The 25,676-nt window shown below is 39.6% G+C and overlaps 1 protein-coding gene across 1 annotated transcript; it reads left to right on the forward strand.

The window, feature by feature from the left end:
- The first annotated feature begins 9,417 nt into the window (after positions 1–9,417).
- LOC123828370 (olfactory receptor 7A17-like) lies at positions 9,418–10,342 on the forward strand. Its single transcript, XM_045853266.1, is given in 2 exon segments — positions 9,418–9,801; positions 9,803–10,342. Coding segments are annotated over 2 exon segments (924 nt in total).
- Positions 10,343–25,676: the final 15,334 nt, after the last annotated feature.

Genomic DNA, 25,676 nt, shown 5'->3' on the forward strand with positions numbered 1-25,676 from the left:
GGTAGGAGGGGCAGAATGGGGCAGCTGGGCATGGGTTGCAGCTTGGAGAGCGGAAAACATTGGGACTGGGTGTGTAAGGCATCCATGCGCAAGACTGCAGTGGGTGGACCCTGAGCGCACAAGCAGCAGCTGGCAGACCCCACGGAGGGTTGGCAAACAGCATACCCAGTGAGGCGGCAATTGTGGAGCAAGGCACTGCGTGGAACCCAGGATCACAGTACTGGGAAAAAGAGCCTTTGGGCACTGATTGAGGACACCCGTGGGGATTGAGGGGCAGGGAGGGACTCCCAGCCTCTCAGGAGAGGTCCTTGGAGGGTCCCACAGTGTGCACAAGCCCACCTGCACAGGAACTGACACCAGAGGGGCCCAGTTTGCTTGGGGTAAGCAGTGGAAGGGACTGAGGTCCCACAGAGAGCAGAGCAAGTGCCATTGTTTCCTCTTGGACCCCACACCCACATACAATGTCACAAGCCAGCAACTGGAGTACCCGGCCCTGGTGAACACTTAAGGCTCTGCCCCTCATACGTAATAGGTGAAACCAGACCAAAGGAAAAAATAAAATAAAATAAAATAAAATAAAATAAAATAAAATAAAAAGATGGCTCAAACACAATTAAAAGCCCCAGATCCAGTTTTTTTAAGTGACTGTGAGATAGCCAACCTATCAGATGCACAGTTCAAAGCACTGGTGATCAGGATACTCACAGAATTGGTTGATTTTGGTCACAAGTTAGATGAACAAATGCAGGCTATGATAAGAGAAATGAAGGAAAATGCATAGAGAACCAACAGTGTTGGGAAGGAAACTGGTACTCACATCAATGGTGTGGATCAAAAGGAAGAAAAAAAAACAACCAGAAAAGAATGAAGAAATAAGAATTCAAAAAAATGAGGAGAGGCTTAGGAACCTCCAGGACATCTTTAAACATTGCAACATCTGAATTATAGGGGTACCAGAAGGGGAAGAGGAAGAGCAACCAGTGAAAAACTTATTTGAACAAATAATAAAAGAGAACTTCTCCATTCTGGCAAAGGAAATAGACTTCCAGGAAGTCCAGGAAGCTCAGAGAGTCCCAAAGAAGTTGGACCCAAGAAGAAACACACCAAGCACACCATAATTACCTTAGCCAAGGTAAAAATGAAGGAGATACTCCTAGAAGCAGCAAGAGACAAAGAGACAGTTACCTACAAAGGAGTTCCCATTAGACTGTCAGCTGATTTCTCAAAAGAGACCTTACAGGCAAGAAGGGGCTGGAAAGAAGTATTCCAAGTCATGAAAGGCAAGGACCTACATCTCAGATTGCTCTATCCAGCAAAGCTTTCATTTAGCATGGAAGGGCAGAAAAGTGCTTTACTGATAAGGTCAAGTTAAAGGAGTTCATCATCACCAAGTCCTTATTTTATGAAATGTTAAAGGGACTTATCTAAGAAAAAGAAGATAAAACAACATGTATAGTAAAATGACAGTAAACCTACAATTATTAACAAACACACTTAAAACAAAAGCAAAAAGAAACTTAGCAAACAACTAGAACAGGAACAGAACCATAGAAATGGAGATCACATGGAGTGTTAGCAACAGGGGAGTGGGAGGAGGAGAGAGGGGGAAAAGGTACAGAAAATAAGTAGCATAGATGGTAGTTAGAAAATAGACAGGGGGAGGGCAAGAATAGTATGGGAAATGTAGAAGCTAAAGAACTTATGACACATGGACATGAACTAAAGAGGGGGAATGTGGGTGGGAGAGGGTGTGCCACATGGAGGGGAATGAAGGGGGAAAATGGGACAACTGTAATAGCATAATTAATAAAATATATTTTAAAATAAAATAAAATAAATCCTGGAAGATAAAAAATTAAAAGAATGAACATAAAATTTAATTTAATAAATTTTAATATAAATTTTAAAGATGGAGAAATTTAGACACAAAGATTTACAGTAAATGGTACACATAAATTAAAATGATTTCCTTTTCTTATATTAATCTCTCAAAAGCATAAAATCTGAAGTCCATGGACACTTTGGCAAGAAGAAATTCTCTACCAGCCAGACAGGCTGAACATCTACAAAATAATTATATGTGTCTTCCACTTAAGGGTGGAATGCAATGCAAAATGCCTTTATCCAGGGAGGCTAAATGAATGCAATGAGACACTTTACCTCAGTTTCCTAAAAAATTCCTTTGCATAAATGTCTGTTTTCAATTATTAATGCTAATGTAAAATTACCACACCAGTGATTTATAAACAAACACATTTATGCTCTTATATTCCTGAGGTCTCATGGGGCTAAAGTCAAGATGCTTGTAGGACTAGCTTTCTTCTGGAGGCTACAGGGAAGAACTTATTTACTTTTCTATTTCAAGCTTAGATCATAGTGCAAAAAAATCTAAATGGATTTATTACAAGTAACAAATATTTCATAGTGAGGGACTAAATGACAGCTCTTGTGATATGAGGTTGAAATTCCAAATTGTTTTGGCCAATGTGTCATGAAGTCCAGTGTGTAACACTCAAGGTTTAATCAAAGGAACTTAGTTCTCCCCTTTGTTGAAAAGAAAAATAGCAATTTTCTGTGGACATGAGGGGCCAAGTCCCTACCACAATTCAACGTTTGGGGTTTTGAGTTTTCCTTTAAAAAAAAAAAAAGATTTTATTTATTTATTTTTAGAGAGGGAAGGGAGGGAGGTAGAGATAGAGAGAGAGAGAGAAACATCAATGTGTGGTTGCTGGGGGTTTTGGCCTGCAACTCGCATGTACCCTGGCTGGGAATCAAACCTGGGACATTTTGGTTCCCAGCCCGTGTTCAATCCACTGAGCTACGCCAGCCAGGGCGGGTTTTGAATTTTCTAATCCAGACTGGATGCTCAGTCTTAAGTTTGGAAAAACTTTAAATGAGGGTAGGGATAAAGTGCTGGGAGGTTAGTCTTCTGGAACCCACAGGCTTTATGAGGAGGAACTAGTAAAAATAGGATTCACTGGACTTCCAAGCTGGTGTTTGGGAACACAGAATCTCCAGGAAAATGGTCCCTTCTGTATAGACCCACAGGGAAATCATGCAGTTAGAGGTTGGAATAAGAGGATACAAATGTAACTAATGAGCAGACATAGGGAGCTGTAAATAGCTTTTCATCTCCAGTCTCTCAGCATGTGTGACTTGGGCTGAATGGGAACTGGTTGTTGCTTTTGGAACCCTAAGTTTGTGTAGGAGACCAATGCTTGCCTCCATCCTCCTGTCTAGTCTGGGGAGAGAGCTTCAGCCTCCATTGTCACCCATCCAGAGGCTGGACTTTCTTCACCAGGAGTCCATCTTCTCAGAGCTCAGGATCAGGTGAGTCCATCCTCTCAGAGCTCTGCATTAGGTGAGGCCGAGGGTGCAGTAGTAGGTGCTCCAGGAAAGGGTCAGAGAAAGCCAAGCATATTCACCTTAGGTCTCCTGACAGCCATCAGCTTATGGTTGTTTGATTGCCCGATTAACTAGTTCATGATTTGTTTGTGATGCTAAAAAGAGAAGTGAACATTGAAGTCAGCAACACATGGGTCATTGCTCACAACTCACTGATGGAATCCCAGTTGAGGTGGGAATAGGAGGCATAAAGTACTTCAAGTGAAAGTAGAACATGTGCAATGAGTTTTGCAACTAAAGGGAGTAGGAAATAGAGTACTAGGTGTGGAGAGCAGTCCAGTAAAGTGAGGACAGTTCTTTATTTTTATCATGGGGCATACTCAAGACTGTTTCCATATTGATGAGGCAGATCCATATTCAATATATGTCTTGCAAATATTACCTTGCAACAGTGGTCATGAGATGTACATACCACAGTATCTTCTTTCACTCTGGGCATTCAATTAGCATGCAAAAATGATGTATATGATAAGTAAAAAGAGGTGCGCTAAATAGCTTAACTTTGTCATTATTTCATTACCTGTGACCTGAATATATTTGTGGGTTAGTTATTCATTTGTTTCCTCTACTGTAAATTGTCTGCAAATTCCAGACATTTGCAGAGTGGGGTCAGCATGCTTTCATTCCTCCTTTTTATTGCATTCTTCTAGTCAAGTAATAGGAGGGGTTTTACCCCACCAACTTTGTTATTGTCATTGAGTACTTTTGTGTACAAATATGTGGAGAATTGTGAGTATTTTTTAACTGTATGGGCTGAAATCTATCACTCAGTCATATTGTATTCTCTTCATTGCTTTTTAACTTTTTACTTTTCTTCCTGAAAAAATATACAGCTGTTACTTTTATATTCTTCACTTGTGAATCCTTGCTATAATCAAACAATGAGAGTGAATGTTCTTCTGTGTGCTTAGCACTAATGAATCACCCTACACACCTACTGCCACCTTCATCACATCTCCATCATTCTTTATTCCTTCTCTGGCCTTCTGAGGTTAGCTCTATTTTCAAAATTGGTATCATCTTCTACTGTCCTTTGGAAGGCATTCTTTTTGTCCCCTTTTTCTTATTTTTACTTTCACACAGTAGTTTTCACGTACATTCATGAATTCAGCAAAGGCACAACATACAAAATCAATGCATGTTGGAGGGAGGTATCCAAATAAAAGGCATTTAAAAGACTAACTCATTTTGTTTTATGACCCCAGGTCTTTTAGAAGTTTGTGATTATTCATAAATATTGGAACTAGTGCAATATGAACATAAATATGCCATATGATTAAGCAATTCTTCTGTGAATTACATATCCAAAAGAAAGGAGTGCATGGGTATACCAAAAATATGAGCAAACTGTTCACAGCAGCATTATTATTGTTTTTTATTATTGTTCAAGTAGTTTGCTACTTTTTCTCCCCAGCCCTCCCCACCACCCCAGCCCTCCCCACCACCTTCCCCTGTTTCTACCCCCCTTGTTATTGTCCATGTGTCCTTTATACTTGTTCCTGTAAACCCTTCACCCTTTTGCCCCATTATGCACCCCCCTCTGCTCTGGTCACTGTCAGCCTATTCTCAATTTCAGGGTCTTTGGTTATATTTTCCTTGCTTGTTATTTTGTTGATTAGGTTCCTGTTAAAGTGGAAGGCACTCTTTATAAAGATATGACTGGAGATTACCCCTACCTTCCATAAGATAATTTGAATCCATATATCTCTATATAAGAAGATTTGTAACTTAGATGTTGATTTCTCCCTGATTTTAAAAACCTCTTTATAGTTTCCAAGTCTTTGGAAATTTAATCTGGGGTCAGTGGCCCATGTTGATATTGTTAAGTTATTATTTTCTATTTTAGTGTAAATTAATTTGATTCTCACTTAATTATTTTTCATACAGTAGTTTTGTGATCAGTATACGTAACCTAATTACATTCCTGCTGGTCATCTTTATTCCATTAGGGCTTAGTTTCTTTCTTTAAATCTTCTCTTCCTACATTATGTTCACATACACACTCATGGGCTTTTGTACAAATGCATAAACAGCATCCTGGCCCATCAGAAATGCTCTTTGTGTGTTGTACAGTTTTTTTCTATGTGTCCACTCTCCCTTCTTACTCAACAATATCTATGGTCTTCCCTTCAGTCAAAAAGGTTATAAGACGCTGATTCATTATTTCCATGTCTACATAACATTCTGTGGTGTGGCTCTGCAGGTCACACCTGAAATCTAAGGTACACTTTCTCAATACATTGCTATTATAACAATATAAGAAAATATTTTGAGATTGTTACATTAAAATTCTGGTTCTTCACCAGAGACAATACTGTTCACCCAGGATCACTGAGTAATGTTTGGAGACATTTTTGGCTTTCACATGGGAGGTGTCAGTAAAGTCCAGGGATGCTCTGAACATGCTGCAATGCCCAGGAGAGACCACCCCTCAGACAAAGACCTGGTCCAGGATGTCAGTCCTGCAGCAGCTGAGGAGCCCTGCGTTAGAGACACAGGTCCGTGTAGGGTGTGTAGCTGCCTTCAGACTGTTTTCCTGATGTTGTAACACTTCACAGTTCAGCCAGGAGAAATAAGAGCATCCATTTTTGCCTGTTTAAAAGTCTGCACCCCAGTCAATGTGACATTTTTTCTAAGTTTTTTCTCCAGGCTGACAGGTGTGAAAGAACTTTTTTGTTGTTTGCTGAACTTCTTCTGATTTTGATCAAAGATTCATATTTGATGTTTTTTGAATAATTGGAACATTACTATATGGTTACTGTTTTCATGGTCAGCCTTTTCAATGAGTTTGAAAAATTGTGGTGGTTGGATGTAGAAGAGGGTAAAGGGGGACGAATGTTGACAGAAGGAGACCTGACTTGGGGTGCTGAGCACACAATACAATATACAGGTGATGTATTAGCTGGTTGTACACCTGAAACATATATAATTTTATTAACCAATATCGCCCTAATAAGTTCATTAAAAATAAAAAAGTAAAAAGAAAAAAAGAAAAACCATTATTTGTTAATGACTTTAGGGATGTGTTGGCCATGAAAATGTTTTGCATTTTATTTGTTAAATATATCTGTCTTTTTACTCCTGACTAATGTTGTTTTCCTATATTATGCTGACATGCACACTTGCATCCATGGACTTTTGTACAGCATCCTACGTTATAACTTGACTTGATTGGGTGGTTTGGCCCACCCATCAATATTAATATATAGTTTTCATTCTGTTCACCTAATAGGACTGGTTACTCCTCCAGTGAGCAGGCAATCCCCCAGATTTTATGTAACATGACAGAGGTAAGGGATCGACTTCATTTTCTTCCAGGTGGATGTTTATTTTTCCAGCTTTTATTCAACAATCTAACCTTTCCAAATATGTAGAAATACAACCTTACCATGTATTAAATGTACTTGTATACTGAGGCCTAATTCCTGATTCATCCAACAAATAAAACTGAGCCTCTGCTTTGCCACCACATCCAGGAACATCATACATTACCTTCTGTGTCTGTGCCTTCGTCCATTTAACTGCTAATGCACATTGGTATTTAGATCTTGTTTTCATTACTTTTTGATGCTCCTCTCATTTTCTTTAACACCGTTGCTAAATCACTCTTTTTAACTAGGTTTTATTCTCCCTGTCATTCCTTCCATTACTTCACTTTTACTTAAATGGCTTGCTGGGTAAATGCACAAATATATACACACATTTGTAAGATTCCAGAGGTGAAAAAAGCAGGTGAAGCCCTGCTTGTTCAGATCTGGCACTGTTTTGTTTTGTTTTTAATCTAGTGAGTTTTTTCAATTTCCAATTTTTATTTTTCTTTGTGTTTATTTTTTGTTTTTATCTCCACACTATTTTTTTATTGGTGTTCCAGTAGAGTTATCTCCATTTTCCCCCATCACTCTCCCCGACCCCATTGTGATTGTGAAGGCACAGTATGGTGAAATAAATGTTTGTGTGATAAGGTGGATGGGCTTCCATTGCATGAAGAAAGTTACTCCGTGTGAAAGGATGGATTATCATGGCATGTGCAGGCTTTATTTGTTACATCCTGGGGAGGCCTTTGCATGTTGGATGAAGACCAGAACCAGAACTGGCAGTGCCTACTGATTTGCCAAAAATGAGATCCAAATCCAAAGTCCAAGAAAAAGAAAGAGGCCACATGAGAAAAGTGAGGGAGGGGTTTGTCTCAGCTGCATTTTAACCTTATAAAAACCCACTGGTCAAATAACTATAGCATAGGCACAGGAAAAGCCAGTCTTCCACTACTTGATATTAAAGAGATTTACTTTGGTGAAATACTAGTTTATTTTGTTGGTCAGTTTTTACTTGGGGTAGTCAATCTGCAAGGTGTTTCCACACCATATGTAGGTAACTACCTTTGTGTTTTGGACAAATACATCTTTTCTCCTTTATTATTTTTGTTGACTTCAAGGGAGCGTAGTTAAGGTTGGAAAGCTGCCAGAATCCAAAGACATTGCTTCCTCATCATCTCTCAGAGATCACCTAAGCTTATTATCAACAGATATTTTTTCTTCCTGGTGTCCATTTTATTCATCTCTCTCCCTCCACATTTATGTTTCTTTAAATACAGGGCATAAAATGGACATTCCAGTCTAGAACTCCAAGCTTATTTGTGTGTGCAGGCTTACCATAGCAGTATGGCAGTAGCCTGTCTAAATTCTTTTTGGAAAAGATACCTGATCTGGACAGCTTTAGTTGTATGTACTCATAGCCTAAATAGTGAGTGAGACAAACATGGAGACCACATACATGTGGAGGCCATGGTGTGTGTGTGCACATGTACCCCCTAACCTGAGAGCAGTGCTCAGAGCAAGGGTACCTGGACTCATGTATTCCAAGGTGACTTATCACCCAGTGAGCAGAACTCTATCAAGAGATGGAACTAAGGAGGAGATTCTTTTCAACTCATGGGATGCCTTTGCAACAAGATTAATAAAGTGCAAGAATTACATAAGAGTGTATAGGGGACTCTGTGTGACTTAAAGTTTCAACAGCAACATGCAGGCCCCCTTGTTTCTTAATATTCTCTGACACCGTGACTCCTGGCCCTGACACACTGGCTCCTTCTGAGCCTTGACTTTCTGAAACAATCATCTTACTCAGGGTCTTTGCACTGTCTGTCCCTGCTGTGTGGAAAACACTTTCTCACCCTTAGCCTCCTGCTTAGTCTTCTTTGAGGTGCCTGTTAAAGTGTTGTCTGTTGGCAAACCTTGGCTAAACTTTATAAAAACAACACCCTTAGCATGGATCGCCCTGGAGAACTTCACGGTAAGTCAAGTAAGCCTGTCAGAGAAAGACAAATGCCATATGGTTTCACTTATATGTGGAATCTGATGAACAACGTGATCTAACAAGCAAAATAGAGACATATGAATAGATAAACTGCAGGATGACAGCTATGAAGTGGGAGGTTAGGGGGTGGGGCATTGAGCAAAAGAAAAAGGACTCATGGACATGGACAACAGTGTGTGATTGTGGGAGAGCAGGCAATATCAGGGGGTTAAATGGTAATAAGAAAATTGCAATAAAAAATGAAAAAAATAAGAAACATCTCTCTCCACTCTTTCCATGTAATGTGATATACTTTTCTATATAGTATCTGCACCATTGGATATGTTATAGTATTATTTTTGTCTGATTATATTCTTTGTCCATCATTACTTTGTGGACACTTTTGTTTTTCATCATCCCATACTCTGAACAGTGCCCAGAAGATGGTCTAAAGTCAACATATGAGTATATTCCTCAAATGCATGAACAGTATTCCCAATAAAACAGCAATATACATGGTGTTTGAAGAATGAGTTGATGGTAGAAAAGGGAATTCTAATGAGCAATGGCAATAGACATGCCTTAATGGGAACCAGATCTTAACCCAATATGGAAATTATTTTTTGGATTCTAAAAGAAAAATGTAGCATTTATTCTCAGTTACTAATGTGAAAATTAGTTATTCATTTTCTTCTATTTTCTGGTAGTCACCTGCACCATATGGAACCAGGCAATGCTACACAAATTTCAGAATTTCTTCTCCTGGGACTATCAGAGGAACCAGAACTGCAGCCCATCCTATTTGTGCTTTTCCTCTGCATGTACCTGATCACTGTGTTGGGAAACCTGCTCATCATCCTGGCTGTCAGCTCAGACTCCCACCTCCACACCCCCATGTACTTCTTCCTCTCCAACCTGTCCTTGGTAGACATCTGCTTCACCTCCACCACCATCCCAAAGATGCTGGTGAACATCCAGACACAGAGCAAAGTCATCACCTATGCAGGTTGCATCACCCAGATGTATTTTTATATACACTTTGCAGGACTGGATGACTTCATCCTTACTGTTATGGCCTATGACAGGTATGTGGCCATCTGTCACCCCCCTGCACTACATGGTCATCATGAACCCCCACCTCTGTGGGCTGCTGGTTCTGGTGTCCTGGATCATTAGTATTCTAAATTCCTTGTTAGAAAGCTTAATGGTGTTGGATCTGTCCTTCTGCTCAGACTTGGAAATCCCCCACTTTTTCTGTGAACTCAAAGAGGTGGTCCAACTTGCCTGTTCTGACACTTTTCCTAATGACATGGTGATGTACTTTTCAGCAGGGTTGCTGGCTGGTGGTCCCCTGGCTGGGATCCTTTATTCTTATTCTAAGATAGTGTCCTCCATACAAGCAATTCCATCAGCTCAGGGGAAGTATAAAGCATTTTCTATCTGTGCTTCTCACCTCTCAGTTGTCTCCTTATTTTACGGTACGGTCCTAGGTGTGTATCTTGTCTCTGCTGGTACCCACCACTCACAATCAAGTGCAGTGGCCTCAGTGATGTACACTGTGGTCACACCCATGCTGAACCCCTTCATCTACAGTCTCAGGAACAAGGACATAAAGAGGGCCCTGGAAAGATTCCTTGGCAGGTAGGCTTTTAAGGGCCAACTATATGAGGCCCCTGAATGTTCAATGCTTCAGAACGAGAAGTTCTGACACAAGTTAATATAGTCTTTGGACTATGTGTAATTAGAAATTCTCATATTTCTCATGGGTTGACATGAATTACATTAGCATATTTATTCTCTTATGACATATATCACTCCAAGTAATATTTATATTGTTTTACTGAAAAAATTGTCATGAATTATACTACTTTATGGACTAAAGCACACTTGGATACTGAGGTCATTTATATAATTTTGTTGTAGAGGAACATCTGAGGCCACAGTTTTCACTTACATGGTCATCATTATTTTCTATAGCACTACCTTTACTATGCTTCTTGATAATGTAGACTTGAACATGCTGGTAGGTTTTATAGCAGGTCTCCTGGTTTTATATACTTGACTCTGTTATTCAGGTGTGTGTCCATATGCCTACATATTCCCTGGAAAAAAGTGACTATCAAAGCCATGTTTCCAAGAAGAGTCTACTATGAAATATACATTTTAGTAAATAGACTGATGTAATATGTAACAGATGGCCATACATATAATGAAGCAAAAGGTGATAGAAAATTTATTATTATACAAAATATTTTTCATGCTGCACATCTACTCATTGAAGTGTGGAATATGATGTCCATGTGTGAGGGGTGAAGAATTATGTGGAGTGTTTTGTGTTTTTTTCTGAAGTATCTTGCTGTTTCTGCTTGAAAACTTTCAGTGTGCTTCCTGCAGATGGGACTGCTTCTAGTGCTCTAAATGAAATGTCTCCCCTTTTCCAAATGTTTCCAAATCCACCAAAGGGACAGTGAGTGACCAATATGAATATCATACAATGTATATCTCATTTGTACTCAGGAATGTCTTCAGTCTTTGTGATTAAAGGATGAATCACGCAGGAGTTAAAATCCTGCCCAGTGATGTAAAAAGGGATCACCAGTTTTCCTGCACAAATGTGCTCATCATTCCATCCTGTCTTGACTGCCTGGTAGGGTACCTCAGTGTACTTGCTTTTATGCAGTTATCTGAAATACATCTGAATAAAAGCATGATTTTGAGTGCTGTCCTCCATCAGTACAAATGCTAAAAGTAAGAAGTAGCAGATTATGATAATTGCCCTCAGTTCTGTTTGCTTTGATTATGTCATCAGTTTGTTATTGTTATATAACAAGCCATCCCAAAAGCAAATGGTTTAATATAACTCCTTTATTTTCGAATTGGTTTGTATAGTGGGGAGGTGTTCTGATCTCTGCTGGTCTCCTCATGAGTCTGTCGTCAGCTATAGGTCAGTTGGGGTGTGTCTGCTGACCTTTGCTGGGCTTTTTAATACACTAGTGGCTCAGCTATTGTGGCTGATCTAGGGAGGTCTTGGCTGGGTAAGTGAGCTCTGTCCACATGTCCCCTCCTCCTCTGGAAGTTCCACCTGGATTGTTCTCACAGCTGAGCCACTAGTGTACTAAAAATTCCAGGTGAGAACATCCGAAATGACAAGCCATGGTAAAGTACACTGTCACTTCCACAATATTTATTGGCTAAAACAAATACAAAATCGTAAGTTACCCCCTTTCAAAGATGGAGCAATAACTCCTCTTCTGGATGGGAGGAGCTTCACAGTCACATTGCCAAAGATTGGAAACAGACCAAGAATTGGGGACAACTCTGCAAACAGGCTACCTACCACTTGTGTAAATTTCAATTCTGTCAAGTTTTATTTCTGCATCTCCCACCTGAACAGCTGAATGATCTTAGAGAAAAAAGTGAGAGTAAAAATATGTTTAATGAGCTGATGTGGAAATTTAACTCTGAAGGGTCAAACCCCTTTGAATATGAACACTCCCACCCCTGCCCCGGGCCTTCAGCTTGCCATTTATTGGCTGAAAAGAAATAAAACTTTTCCTTCCAGACTTCTGGAGTCTGGGGACTTAACTCACAGATTAACAGAGGGAGGGAGTTCTTCCTTTCCTTGTACCATCTTTGGGTCTCTTCATGTAGATAGTGCTTATATAATTGGCCTGCTCTTCACATATTCATAATGATTCCCAATCTGATACTTGTATTTACTGTGGGTGGGGTGCCTGATGGATGGAGGTGACATTTGAAATGCAGAGACAACAGAGAAAGGAATTAAAAGAGGAGGGGTTGTTGCTGTATAAATTCCACAGTGAATATCCTGAATGTGAGGGCTGAGGAGAGATGAGAATCTCTGGAGACTGCAAAGTACCTGTCAGGGAGGGCAGTAAGTGATGTCACAAGTATCCATCCATGCCAGGTTCCTTTCTGGTGGAGGGCAGGTTCTGTGACCACTAAGTATTTACTTATGCAGAGAAAAATGTCTAAATTTTTTATTTGGTCTGGGTATAGCATTTTGGGGGGCGTCTATATTAATGATTATATTCTGTAAGTCTTCTAATTTCTCAAGGCTTTTTTTTTAAAGTCATCACCCTATGATACCTTTATTGATCTTACAGAGAGAGGAAAGGGGAGAGAGAGCGCAAACATCAATGGGACAGAGAAACATTGATTGGTTGCTTCCCTATGTGCCCCAACCAGGATCCGACCCTTCACCTAGTATGTGCTCTACCAGGATGAATCCACAAACTTTTGGTGTATGGGACGATGCTCCAACCAACTGAACCATTTGTGTGCAGCAATTATCTAAAATATAGATATACTTATTACAACAGTGTGTTGACTTTGGGCTGGCACTTAAGTTTAAAGGGAAGTTCTGCCAAAATAAATACTTCAATAAATTAAATCTTCATTTATTTGCAAATCACAGGTGTAGAGTTGGGGAGGGAGTTTAGGGCTACTCTGACAGTCTCATGAAATTATTAAAGAAATAGTCTTCCAATCCACAAACATCATACATGCTTGTATTTGTTTGTGTCTTCCTTAATTTCTTTCTTCAGTATTATGTGGTTTTCTGAGTACAGTCTTTTACCTCCTTGGTTAGGTTTATTCCTAGGTACTTTATTTTTCTTGTTGCTATATCAAATGGGATTTTTTCCCTGATCTCTGTTTCTGATATTTCATTGTTGGTGTACAACATTCCTTTGATTGTTGAATGTTGACAGACACTTCTCCAAGGAGGACATACAGAGGATCCAGAGACACATAAGATGCTCAGCATCACTAGCTGTCAGAGGTGATGCAAATTAAAACCACAATGAGATACCACTTCACAGCAGTCAGAATGGCCACCATGAAAAAATCAACAAACAAGAAGTGTTAGAGAGCATGTGCAGAAAAGGGAACCCTAGTGCACTGTTGGTGGGGATGCAGACTGGTACAACCACTGTGGAAAACAGTATGGAATTTCCTCAGAAATCTAAAAATGGAACTGCCTTTTAACCTGGCAATTCCATGTTTGTGATTATATCCTAAGAACCCTGAAACACCAATCCAAAAGCACCTATGCACCCCAATGTTCATAGCAGCACAATTTACAATAGCCAAGGGCTGGAAGCAACCTAGGTGCCCATCAGCAAATGAATGGATCAAAAAACTATGGTACATTTACACAATGGAATACTATGCAGCAGAAATAAAGAACCAGCTCCCACCCTTTGGGACAGCATGGATGGAACTGGAGAGCATTATTCTCAGTGAAATAGGCCAGGCAGTGAAAGACAAATACCATATAATCTCACCTGTAAGTGGAACCTAATCAACAAAACAAACAAGCAGCAAAATATAAGCAGAACATTGAAATTAAAAACAATCTGACAGTACCCAGAGGGGAGGTGGGAGGAGATAATGAGGGGAAAAGAGGGAAGGGTTTTCAGGAATAACTATGAAGGACACATGGAGAAAACCAAGGGGGTGGGTGGGATCAGGGGAGAGAAGTGGGGATAGCTGGGGTGGTGGGGGAAAATTCAACCAACTGTCCTTGAGAAACAATAATTTTTTTAAAAAAATGGGCATATAAATCAACAAAAAAATTAGGAATAACAAAAAAAAGAAGTAGCCTTATTTTTATGCACTGTGATTCTCAGTGTGTCTCTTCAAGTCACAGAAACCCTTAAATGCTTCCATTAAGTGCTCTCAAGTGTACTCTACCAATCCCAGATCATGAGGAAACACAGTCATGTCTTCTAGAGGTCTCATGAGTGCTTCTACCTCCCTGCCCTTTCTTGGGGCTATAGAACAGGAACCCCACAACAAATGTTCTATTCCAGAGTCTGGAAGGGGATTCTGGGTTACCAGAGTATCTTCTTTCTCCCATCTGTCTTTTCTGGTGTTAGCCTCCATTCTGGGGCATCCCTCCCCATGTTTCACTGCTTCTCATTTCCCACCATGTATTTTTGTCTGTTTACCTTACTCAACCATCTGGTTTTGCAGCGTTTGCAAATATTTATTAAGCAATTATTGTATGGTAAGCACTAAAATATATTCCGTGGAGGAAGAAAATATTAAGATTTGTTCCTCCTTTTAAGCTCACAGTCTAACCTTGGGCAAAGTCATGTAAATAAACAAATGCAATACTGTCAGGTGTTACTGTTATCTTGCTGAAAGGGTCCCCAAATAGTCAACTCATCCTGCAGGTCCACGAAGACTTCACAGATGAGCCTAAAATAGCATTGAAATCTGAAGGACAAGTGGAGTTACATTCCAGGTGCAGAAAAAAATAAGCACACACCAGAAAATGCTACAGAAAAGTAATTGGGCACTATAATGAAATGTGAAAGTATAGTTAGGAAATGAAAAATAGCTGCTAGTGCATGATGAACAATGAGGAGGAGAGGATAAAAACTGAACCATGAGTCTAGCTAAGTGGACAGCCACCAGATAACAGAGAGTCTTAGATTCTGGTTCAATGATTGTGATTAATTCTGAAATTAGTGGAGAGTCAGTTCAGGGTTTATGGCAAGTGACATCCATAATCAGTCTCACCTTGTGGAAAGGTCTTCCTACATGAAGTTTTTATATTCGTGTGATGATATCAAACTCAGAGATAAGGATGATGAAGGGATCTACCATGATGGCAGTAGGAAAATTCATAGAGAAAAGGAGGTTACCAGAGAATGAGGTAAGACAAAAGTGGGGTAATTGCTTCATACATACAGGATTTCTGTTTGGGGTGATGAAATGTAAGGTGGTGATAGTTGGACATTGTGAATGTGCTTAATGTCACTGAATTCACCTTTAAAAATGGTTAAAATAGGAAATTGTCTGTATTTTCCTGCATCTTGTTGAGTATGTTCACTATTGCAATCTTAATTTTTTTGCCCTTTTTAGCACATATTTCCATGTGTTCCAGTTTGCTTTCTGAAGATTTTTATTTTCTCTCTAAGGTGCCTCATTACCATGGTTATTCATGCTACTAATGGGTTCCTTCTCTGTCTAGGCATCTCTGTAGTGTGGCACTTCTCTAGCAGATTACTAGGAAGAGGCCTTGCCATTATTTTGTAAGAAGTGGCACAGAACCAACAGTTTTTGAGCTCTGTGAAATCCCAAAGTTGACCCCCGTAGCTTCTGTGATTGTAGTAGCAATGCTTGGAGGTGGGGTTTTCTGGGGTAACGTGGCTTTTTTTTTTGCCTTCTTGTTATAGGTGAACTTGGACCTCCATGGGACCCTTTCAGCACCCCAACATGGGGTCAGTGACAGAGTTCAATCTTTACTCAGGGAAAATAGTGATTTTATAGTAACCATTTTTGTCTTTGTGGATAAAGTGCTCCACAACCTGACCCCCAGGGTGACTGAAGGTGAGCTTTGGGAGTCGACAGAACAGCAGGACTCAATGGCTCTTTTTCTTTGTCTGGAATGCCAATGGCCTTTAAGCTGCATCTAAGCCCCTGTGCTGTGTACTTTTCTGGGTCCATCATATCTTCTTGCCTCCCCTGTTTGCTCCCTCTGGCCCACCTTTAAATGTTTCAATGTGCAGATCTTTGAGGCATACATGTATATTGAGCAAGGAATCCTTTGTCAAATTATAGCCATTGAAATTGTTGACATTTCCGGGGAAGAGACCAAGGGGATCTCTCACGCTGCCATTTCTCTGACATCACTGCCTTTCACCCATCTTTAAAGGCAGCAGTGTAGCATTTTTAATCCTTGCTCTGATACTAACTCTATCTTCTCCCTTCCTCTTCTACATTCAGAAAACCATGGAGATTACATTATCCTCCCCTATGTAGTTATTGCCAATTGTACCTTTTAAATTTATTTTTAATTATAGTTAACATATAAAATTATATTAATTTCAGGTATATAACATAGTGATTCAATATTTATATAGTTCACAAAGTGATGACTACAGTAAGTCTGGTAACCACATGTCACTGTACATAATTATGACAATACTGTCAACTCTATTCCCTAAGCTGTACTTTACATCCCCATGACTTGTGTTATAACTGGATGTTTATACTTCTTAATCTCCTTCCTGTTATTCCCCCACCCACACCCTCCTTCTGTTGTAACCATCAGTTTTTTCTCTGTATCTGTGAATTTGTTTCTCCTTCATTTTGTTTATTTATTTTCTTTTGTAGATTGCACTTTGATTTTTTCCCAGGTACAAAAGACACCTTCTACCATTTCTCGGTGTGAATCAGCTACCTGAGCTTTAGATCCTACTCCAATCCATGCACTGATATGCTTTTTACCTTCTCAGTAATTTATTGAAGTATAATTATAAATACAACTGGAGCATGATTAAAATATACAATGTGATGAATAAAAGCCATAAAAATTGTAGTCCATACCTCATCTTTCCAGTTGTGTATGAGTCAAGAAAGTGTACAATAAACTTTAGTGGCTTCTCAATGTAATTGTTAAACCTGAGCCTCAATTTCCTTATTTCTGAAGGTAAAGTACAATAGCTAACATAACTTCAGATGAATGTTGCAAGAAATAAATGAGTTTTGGACATGTTTTGTTGGGTCCAAATAAACTGGGTTCAAAGGTAAATCTGTATGTATGTATATATGTTTATTTGTGTACATTTTCATTTCAAATAAATACACACATATATGTATACAAACAGAGACTCATATATAATCTCATATTTGAAAGGAAACTTAAGAGAAAGTTGAAAGGATAAAAATGAAAAGAATGAATATAAAATTTAATTTAATAAATTTAAATATAAAACTTAAAGATGGAGAAATTTAGACAGAAAAATTTAAAGTAAATGTTTCACAAAAATAAAATAATTTCCTTTTCTTATATTGATGTCTCAAAAGCATAAAATATGAAGTCCATTGACACTTTGGCAAGATGAAATTCTCTACCAGCCAGAGAGGCTGAATATCTACAGAATGATTATATGTGTCTTCCACTTAAGGGGGGAATACAATGCAAAATGCCTTTACCCAGGGGAGACTAAATGAATGCAATGAGACACATTAACTCAGTTTCTTAAAAAAATATTTTGCATAAATGTCTGTTTTTAATTATTAATGCTAATGTAAAGTTACTACAGCAGTGATTTATAAACAAACACATTTATTCTTCTACAACTACTGAGGTCTCATGGGCTAAAATCAAGACATTTGCAGGGTTAACTTTCTTCTGGAGGCTATGGGGAAGAACCTATTTACTTTCCAATTCCAAGCTTAGATCACAGTGCAAAAAAATCTAAATGTATTTCTTATAAGTAACAAATATTTCATAGTGAGGGACTAAATGACAGCTCTTGTGATATGAGGATGAAATTCCAAATTGTTTTGGCCAACATGCCAGGAGCCCTGTGTGTAACACTCAAGGTTTAATCAAAGGAATTTAGTTCTCCCAATGTTGGGAACCGCCCTGCCTGGTATCAGAAGCTGTAACCCCAGCCAAGGCTAAGGCTGAGGAAATGACCTTGGACCATAAGCCACCAAGGAGACAAAAGCTTATCTCCCTGGCAGGAGCACTGCTCTGCTCCTTTCACTTCACCCTACCTGGCCCCCAATGCTTGGCCGGTCAGCCAATGATGGGTAAGATTCCCCAAGGGGGGAATGACCTAAGACAGGTACGATCTCATGGGAAGCCCCCAAGGAAGGACTTTGGGGGCTACAGCAAAAGGGGGTGATGGACCCTCGCCCCTCGACTTTGACATAGCCTGAGTCCTCATTGTCTGTGAGAAAATCTCCTAATCTCTTGGCTGCCTTACTTCCCTTGCTCCACCTAAGCCTGAAACAATGACAGAGGGTGGTGCAGCTCTGTGCTGGAAAGGGCGGGTTCCCCTGGTGATCAGGCCTAAGAAAGAATATGTGTAAAATCCTGTGAAACCTGCTTTGTTTAGAATGCTCTCAATTAAATGATAAGGGTCCAAGGAAGAAGTAAGTTTGTTCCTTAAAGTTTTTTTACAGCTCTTTAGCTATCTGTCCCTGACCCAAAATAGGCCCTCAGAGTTTCCTGTTATTTGATCCTTACTTCCCAGCAATGAGTAATGAGCTTTACCTGAATTCCTGTGTAAACAAACCCAATAAAACCTGTTGAGGAAAAGGCTCTTGGTCCTTCCCCTGTGAGAGATCCACTACCTTTCCTCCCCAAGAAGATTATGTCTTGGTAGACTTATGGTCATCCATGGTGAATGGGGGGCTCTGTAGGCAAAGCTCCCCCACACTCCTTGTTGAAAAGAAAAATAGCGAATTTTCTGTGGACATGAGGGGCCAAGTCCCTACCACAATTCAACATTTGAGAATTTGGGTTTTCTAATCTAGAGTGGATGCTCAGTCTTAAATTTGGAAAAATTTTAAATGAGGTTATGGATAAAGTACTGGGAGTTTAGTCTTCTGGAACCCACAGGCTTTATGAGGAGGAGCTAGTAAAAATAGGATTCACTGAACTTCCAAGCTGGTGTTTGGGAACACAGAATCTCCAGGAAAATGGTCCCTTCTGTCTAGACCCACAGGGAAATCATGCAGTTAGAGGTTGGAATAAGAAGACAGAAATGTAAGTAATGAGCAGACATAGGAAGCTGCAAATAGCTCCTCATCTCCAGTCTCTCAGCATGTGTGACCTTGGACTGAATGGGAACTGGTTGTTGCTTTTGGAACTGTATGTTTGTGTATGAGAGCAATGCTTGCCTCCTTCCTGCTGTCTTGTCTGAACAGAGAGCTTCTTCCTCCATTACCATCCATCCAGGAGGCTGGCCTTTCTTCACAGGGAATTCATTCTCTCACAGCTAGATCAGGTGAGGGCAAGGGAGCAGCAGGTGCTCCAGGAAAGGGTCAGTGTGAGCCAAGCCAAGCACATTTACCTGAAGTCTCTTGACAGCCATCAGCTTATGGTTGTTTGCTTCCCTGATTAACTAGTTCGTGATTTGTTTGTGAAAATCAAACAAAAGAGTTCACTTCTGTTTTCCGTTCACTCCCTGAAAAGTGAAGTGAACACTGAAGTCAGCAACACATGGGTTATTGCTCACAACTCACTGTTGGAAGCCCAACTGAGGTGGTAATGTTACAGAACAGAACAAGGGGGGCCTGGGACGATATACTATTATTGAAAGAAGGCCCCGGGTCCGTTATGTCCGCCGCCAGAGGAAAGACATCTCTCAATGCCAGAGATTCGTGAAAAGGAAAGGAAATGTTTATTTAATGCTATACAGACTTCAAAGTAGTGACCTAATGTCTTTATCAAAAATCCCAAAGTCCCTTAAAACACCCACAAACACAGTCACAGTCCTTCCTTCCTTCCCCCTTTGCCCAGTCCAGAGTACCGTAATTCAGAAAGGAAAATGAAGTCCACGGCTCAGGCAGTCCTCTGGCTCTTAGTTAGTCCTCCATCTCGACTGGGAGACCTCCCTGGGTTCCCGGCACCCTCAGCTGAGTCGCCAGGATCTCTGCTAAAGCCAGGTGGTGGTTCCCCTTCTAAAGCTGCGGGAGTCTCCACTCTGTCAAGGCCGCATGGTTCTCTCTCCTAAAGCAGCACGATTCTCCCCCAATGGCTGAGGTCCTCCCCATTCTGCTAAAGCCGCATGGTTCTCTCTCTCAGGGCTGCGCATGGCTCTCCTTCTCAGGGCTGCGCATGGTTCCCCCTCCAATAGCCGCCAAGTCTGGGTTTTAAATCCCCGCGGCCAATCTTCCTCTGCAGCCTCATTTCCGACTCCTCCCACACTCAGCTTCACATGCCAGAATTCATATTTTTCCAGCTTTACTGGGCTGCCATCTTGAGTCTGGGCAGGTGTGGCCCCATGTCCTGGAGCCAATCTTCTCCGAGCTCCCACACAGGCGCTGTAGCTTGGGGGGATATGCTCCAGTCACGTGTTGGTGGGGAAGTTACTTCCATTCCCCTGGCTCAGAGATGATCACAGCTATTTAATATATCTAAGCGACCAGCCAAAGGCTATAGATATGTTAAATGACCACGCCAGAGGGTAGCTGCAAGGCTGTTGCTATGCAAAACAGATCTCAATGGCCTTGCTCCATTTGTCCCTTCCCCCCAACCCACACCCTGGGTTGGGGGATGGAGACATCTTAAAATCTCCTGGACACCTTAAGTTCCGGACCCCATTTCAAATGCCCATTTGGGGTCCCCCCTCTTGGCTGCACCCTGTAACAGTAATAGGAGGCATAAAGTATTTCAAGTGAAAGTAGAACAGGAGCAATGAGTTTTGCAACTAAAGGGAGTAGGAAATAGAGTACTAGGTTTAGAGAACTGTCCAGTAAAGAGGGCAGTTCTTTATTTTTATCATGGGGCATATTCAACAAGGTTTCCATATTCATGAGGCAGATCCATATTCAATATATGTCTTGCAAATATTACCTTGCAACAGTGGTCATGAAATGCACATTCCACAGTATCTTCTTTCAGTCTGGGTATTCAATTAGCATGGAAAAGAATTTATTTGATAAGGAAAAAGAGGTGTGCTAAATAGCTTAGCTTTGCCATTGCTTCATTACCTGTGACCTGAATACATTTGTGTGTTAGTTATTCATTTCTTTCCTCTACTGTAAATTGTCTGCAATTTCCTGACATTTGCAGAGTGGGGTCAGCATCCTTAAATTCCTCCTTTTTATTGCATTCTAATCAAGGAATTGGAGGGGTTTTACCCCACCAAGTTTATGTTGTCATTGAGTACTTTTATGTACAACATGTGGAGAATTGTGAGTATTTATTAACTGTGTGGGCTCAAATCTATCACTCAGTCACATTGTATTCTCTTCATTGCTTTTTAACTTTATACTTTTCTTACTGAAAAAAAAATCAGCTGTTACTTTTATATTCTTCACTTTTGAATCCTTGCTATAATCAAACAATGCGAGTGAATGTTCTTCTTTGTGTTTAGCACTAATGAATCACCCTATGCACCTACTGTCAACTTCATTACATCGGCATTATTCTTTATTGCTTGTCTGGCCTTCTGTGGTTAGCTCTATTTTCAAAATTGGCATCATCTACAATCCTCTGTAAGGCACTCTTTATAAAGATTTGACTAAAGGTTATCTGTACCTTCCATAAGATAATTTGAATCCATATTGCTCTATATAAGAAGAAATTATAACTTAGATACTTCTTTCTCTCTGATTTTAAAAGCCTTTCTATAACATTCTTTTATTTCCAGGTCTTTCACAATTTAATCTGGCATCAGTGGCCCATATTGATATTGTTAAGTTATTATGATTTTCTCTCTTAGTATAAATTAATTTGATTCTCACTTAATTATTTTTCATACAATAGTTTTGTGACCAGTATATATAACCTAATTACATTCCTGCTGGTAATCTTTATTCCATAAGGTCTTACTTTCTTTCTTTAAATCTTCTCTTCCTACATTATGTTCACATACACACTCATGGGCTTTTGTACAAATGCATAAACAACATCCTGGCCCATCAGAAATGCTCTTTGTGTGTTGTACAGTTTTTTTCTATGTGTCCACTCTCCCTTCTTACTCAACAATATCTATGGTCTTCCCTTCAGTCAAAAAAGGTTATAAGACGCTGATTCATTATTTCCATGTCTACATAACATTCTGTGGTGTGGCTCTGCAGGTCACACCTGAAATCTAAGGTATACTTTCTCAATACATTGCTATTATAACAATATAAGAAAATATTTTGAGATTGTTACATTAAAATTCTGGTTCTTCACCAGAGACAATACTGTTCACCCAGGATCACTGAGTAATGTTTGGAGACATTTTTGGCTTTCACATGGGAGGTGTCAGTAAAGTCCAGGGATGCTCTGAACATGCTGCAATGCCCAGGAGAGACCACCCCTCAGACAAAGACCTGGTCCAGGATGTCAGTCCTGCAGCAGCTGAGGAGCCCTGCGTTAGAGACACAGGTCCGTGTAGGGTGTGTAGCTGCCTTCAGACTGTTTTCCTGATGTTGAAACACTTCACAGTTCGGCCAGGAGAAATAAGAGCATCCATTTTTACCTGTTTAAAAGTCTGCACCCCAGTCAATGTGACATTTTTCTAAGTTTTTCTCCAGGCTGACAGGTATGAAAGAACTTTTTTGTTGTTTGCTGAACTTCTTCTGATTTTGATCAAAGATTCATATTTGATGTTTTTTGAATAATTGGAACATTACTATATGGTTACTGTTTTCATGGTCAGCCTTTTCAATGAGTTTGAAAAATTATGGTTGTTGGATGTAGAAGAGAGTAAATGTTGACAGAAGGAAACCTGACTTGGGGTGCTGAACACACAATACATTATACAGGTGACATATTAGAGAATTGTACCCCTAAAATATATATAATTTTATTAACCAATATCATCCCAATAAATCAATAAAAGTTACAGAAGTAAAAATAAAAATAGAAAAATTATTATTTCTTAATGACTTTAGGGATGTGTTGGCCATAAAAATGTTTTGCATTTTATTTGTTAAATATGCCTGTCTTTTTACTCCTGAGTCTCTTGACCTGATTAGGGTGGTTTGGCCCACCCATCAATATTAATATATAGTTTTTATTCTGTTCACCTCAGAGGACTGGTTACTCCTCCAGTGAGCAAGCAATCCCCAGATTTCATGTGATGTGACAGAGGTTGGGGATCAACTTTGTTTTCTTCCAGGTGGATACTTATTTTTCCAGCTTTTATTCAACAATCCAACCTTTCCAAATATGTAGAAATACAACCTTACCATGTATTAAATGTATTTTATATACTGAGGCATAATTCCTGATTCTTCCAACAAAGAAAACTGAACCTCTGCTTTGCCACCATGGCCAGGAACATGATACATTACCTTCTGTGTCTGTGCCTTTGTCAATTCAATTGCTAATGTACATTGGTATTTATATCTTGTTTTCATTACTTTTTGATGCTCTTCTCATTTTCTTTAACACAGTTGCTAAATCACTCTGTTTAACTAGGTTTTATTCTCCCTGTCATTCCTTTCATTACTTCACTTTTACTTAAATGGGTTCCTGAATAAATGCACATATATATATACACACACACATTTGTACAATTACAGTGGTGAAAAAAGCAGGTGAAGCCCTGCTTGTTCAGATTTGGCATTGCTTGGTTTTGTTTTTAATTGAGTGGATTTTATCTTTTTTTCAATGTTTTACATTTTTATTTCCACACTATTTTTTTACTATGGTTCTACTACAGTTGTCCCCATTTTCCCCCATCACTCTCCCCCACCCCACTGTGATGGTGAAGGCACAGTATGGTGAAATAAATGTTTGTGTGATAAGGTGGATGGGCTTCCATTGCATGAAGAAAGTTACTCCGTGTGAAAGGATGGATTATCATGGCATGTGCAGGCTTTATTTGTTACATCCTGGGGAGGCCTTTGCATGTTGGATGAAGACCAGAACCAGAACTGGCAGTGCCTACTGATTTGCCAAAAATGAGATCCAAATCCAAAGTCCAAGAAAAAGAAAGAGGCCACATGAGAAAAGTGAGGGAGGGGTTTGTCTCAGCTGCATTTTAACCTTATAAAAACCCACTGGTCAAATAACTATAGCATAGGCACAGGAAAAGCCAGTCTTCCACTACTTGATATTAAAGAGATTTACTTTGGTGAAATACTAGTTTATTTTGTTGGTCAGTTTTTACTTGGGGTAGTCAATCTGCAAGGTGTTTCCACACCATATGTAGGTAACTACCTTTGTGTTTTGGACAAATACATCTTTTCTCCTTTATTATCATGTTGATTTCAAGGGAGTGTAGTTAAGGTTGGAAAGCTGCCAGAAACCAAAGACATTTTTTCCTCATCATCTCTCAGAGATCACCTAAGCTTATTATCAACAGATATTTTTTCTTCCTGGTGTCCATTTTATTCATCTCTCTCCCTCCACATTTACGTTTCTTTAAATACAGGGCATAAAATGGACATTCCAATCTAGAACTCCAAGCTTATTTGTGTGTGCAGGCTTACCATAGCAGTATGGCAGTAGCCTGTCTAAATTCTTTTTGGAAAAGATACCTGATCTGGACAGCTTTAGTTGTATGTACTCATAGCCTAAATAGTGAGTGAGACAAACATGGAGACCACATACATGTGGAGGCCATGGTGTGTGTGTGCACATGTACCCCTAACCTGAGAGCAGTGCTCAGAGCAAGGGTACCTGGACTCATGTATTCCAAGGTGACTTATCACCCAATGAGCAGAACTCTATCAAGAGATGGAACTAAGGAGGAGATTCTTTTCAACTCATGGGATGCCTTTGCAACAAGATTAATAAAGTGCAAGAATTACATAAGAGTGTATAGGGGACTCTGTGTGACTTAAAGTTTCAACAGCAACATGCAGGCCCCCTTGTTTCTTAATATTCTCTGACACCGTGACTCCTGGCCCTGACACACTGGCTCCTTCTGAGCCTTGACTTTCTGAAACAATCATCTTACTCAGGGTCTTTGCACTGTCTGTCCCTGCTGTGTGGAAAACACTTTCTCGCCTTTAGCCTTTTGCTTAGTCTTCTTTGAGGTGCCTGTTATAATGTTGCCTGTTGGCAAGTCTTGACATAAAGAACAACCTCTTTCAACTTTCTCCATTTATTGTGATTTATCTTTCTATATAACATGTTCTCCATTGGATATGTTTGTATTCTTGTTTTTATTTGATTATATTCTTTGTCCATGATTGGTTTCTAGAGACTCTTGTTTTTCATCATCCCACATTCTGAATAGTTGGTGGAACACAATCTAAATTTAATATATGAGTATATTCCTCAAATATATGAACTACTTCCTAAATAAAACAGCAATATACATGGTGTTTGAAGAATGGGTTGACGGTAGAAAAGGAAATTCTAATGAGAAATGGCAAAGTACATGCTTTATGAAGAAAAAGATTCTACACCAAATATGGAAATTATTTTTTGGATTTTAAAATATAAATGTAGCATTTATTTCAGTTTCTAATGCTTGCTAATGTGAAAATTAGTTATTCATTTTTTCCTAGTTTTTGGTAGTCACCTGCACCAT

The sequence above is a fragment of the Phyllostomus hastatus genome, unplaced genomic scaffold, assembly GCF_019186645.2.
Source record: "Phyllostomus hastatus isolate PE091 unplaced genomic scaffold, TTU_PhHast_1.1 phas_contig_98, whole genome shotgun sequence".
Taxonomy (NCBI): Eukaryota; Metazoa; Chordata; class Mammalia; order Chiroptera; family Phyllostomidae; genus Phyllostomus; species Phyllostomus hastatus.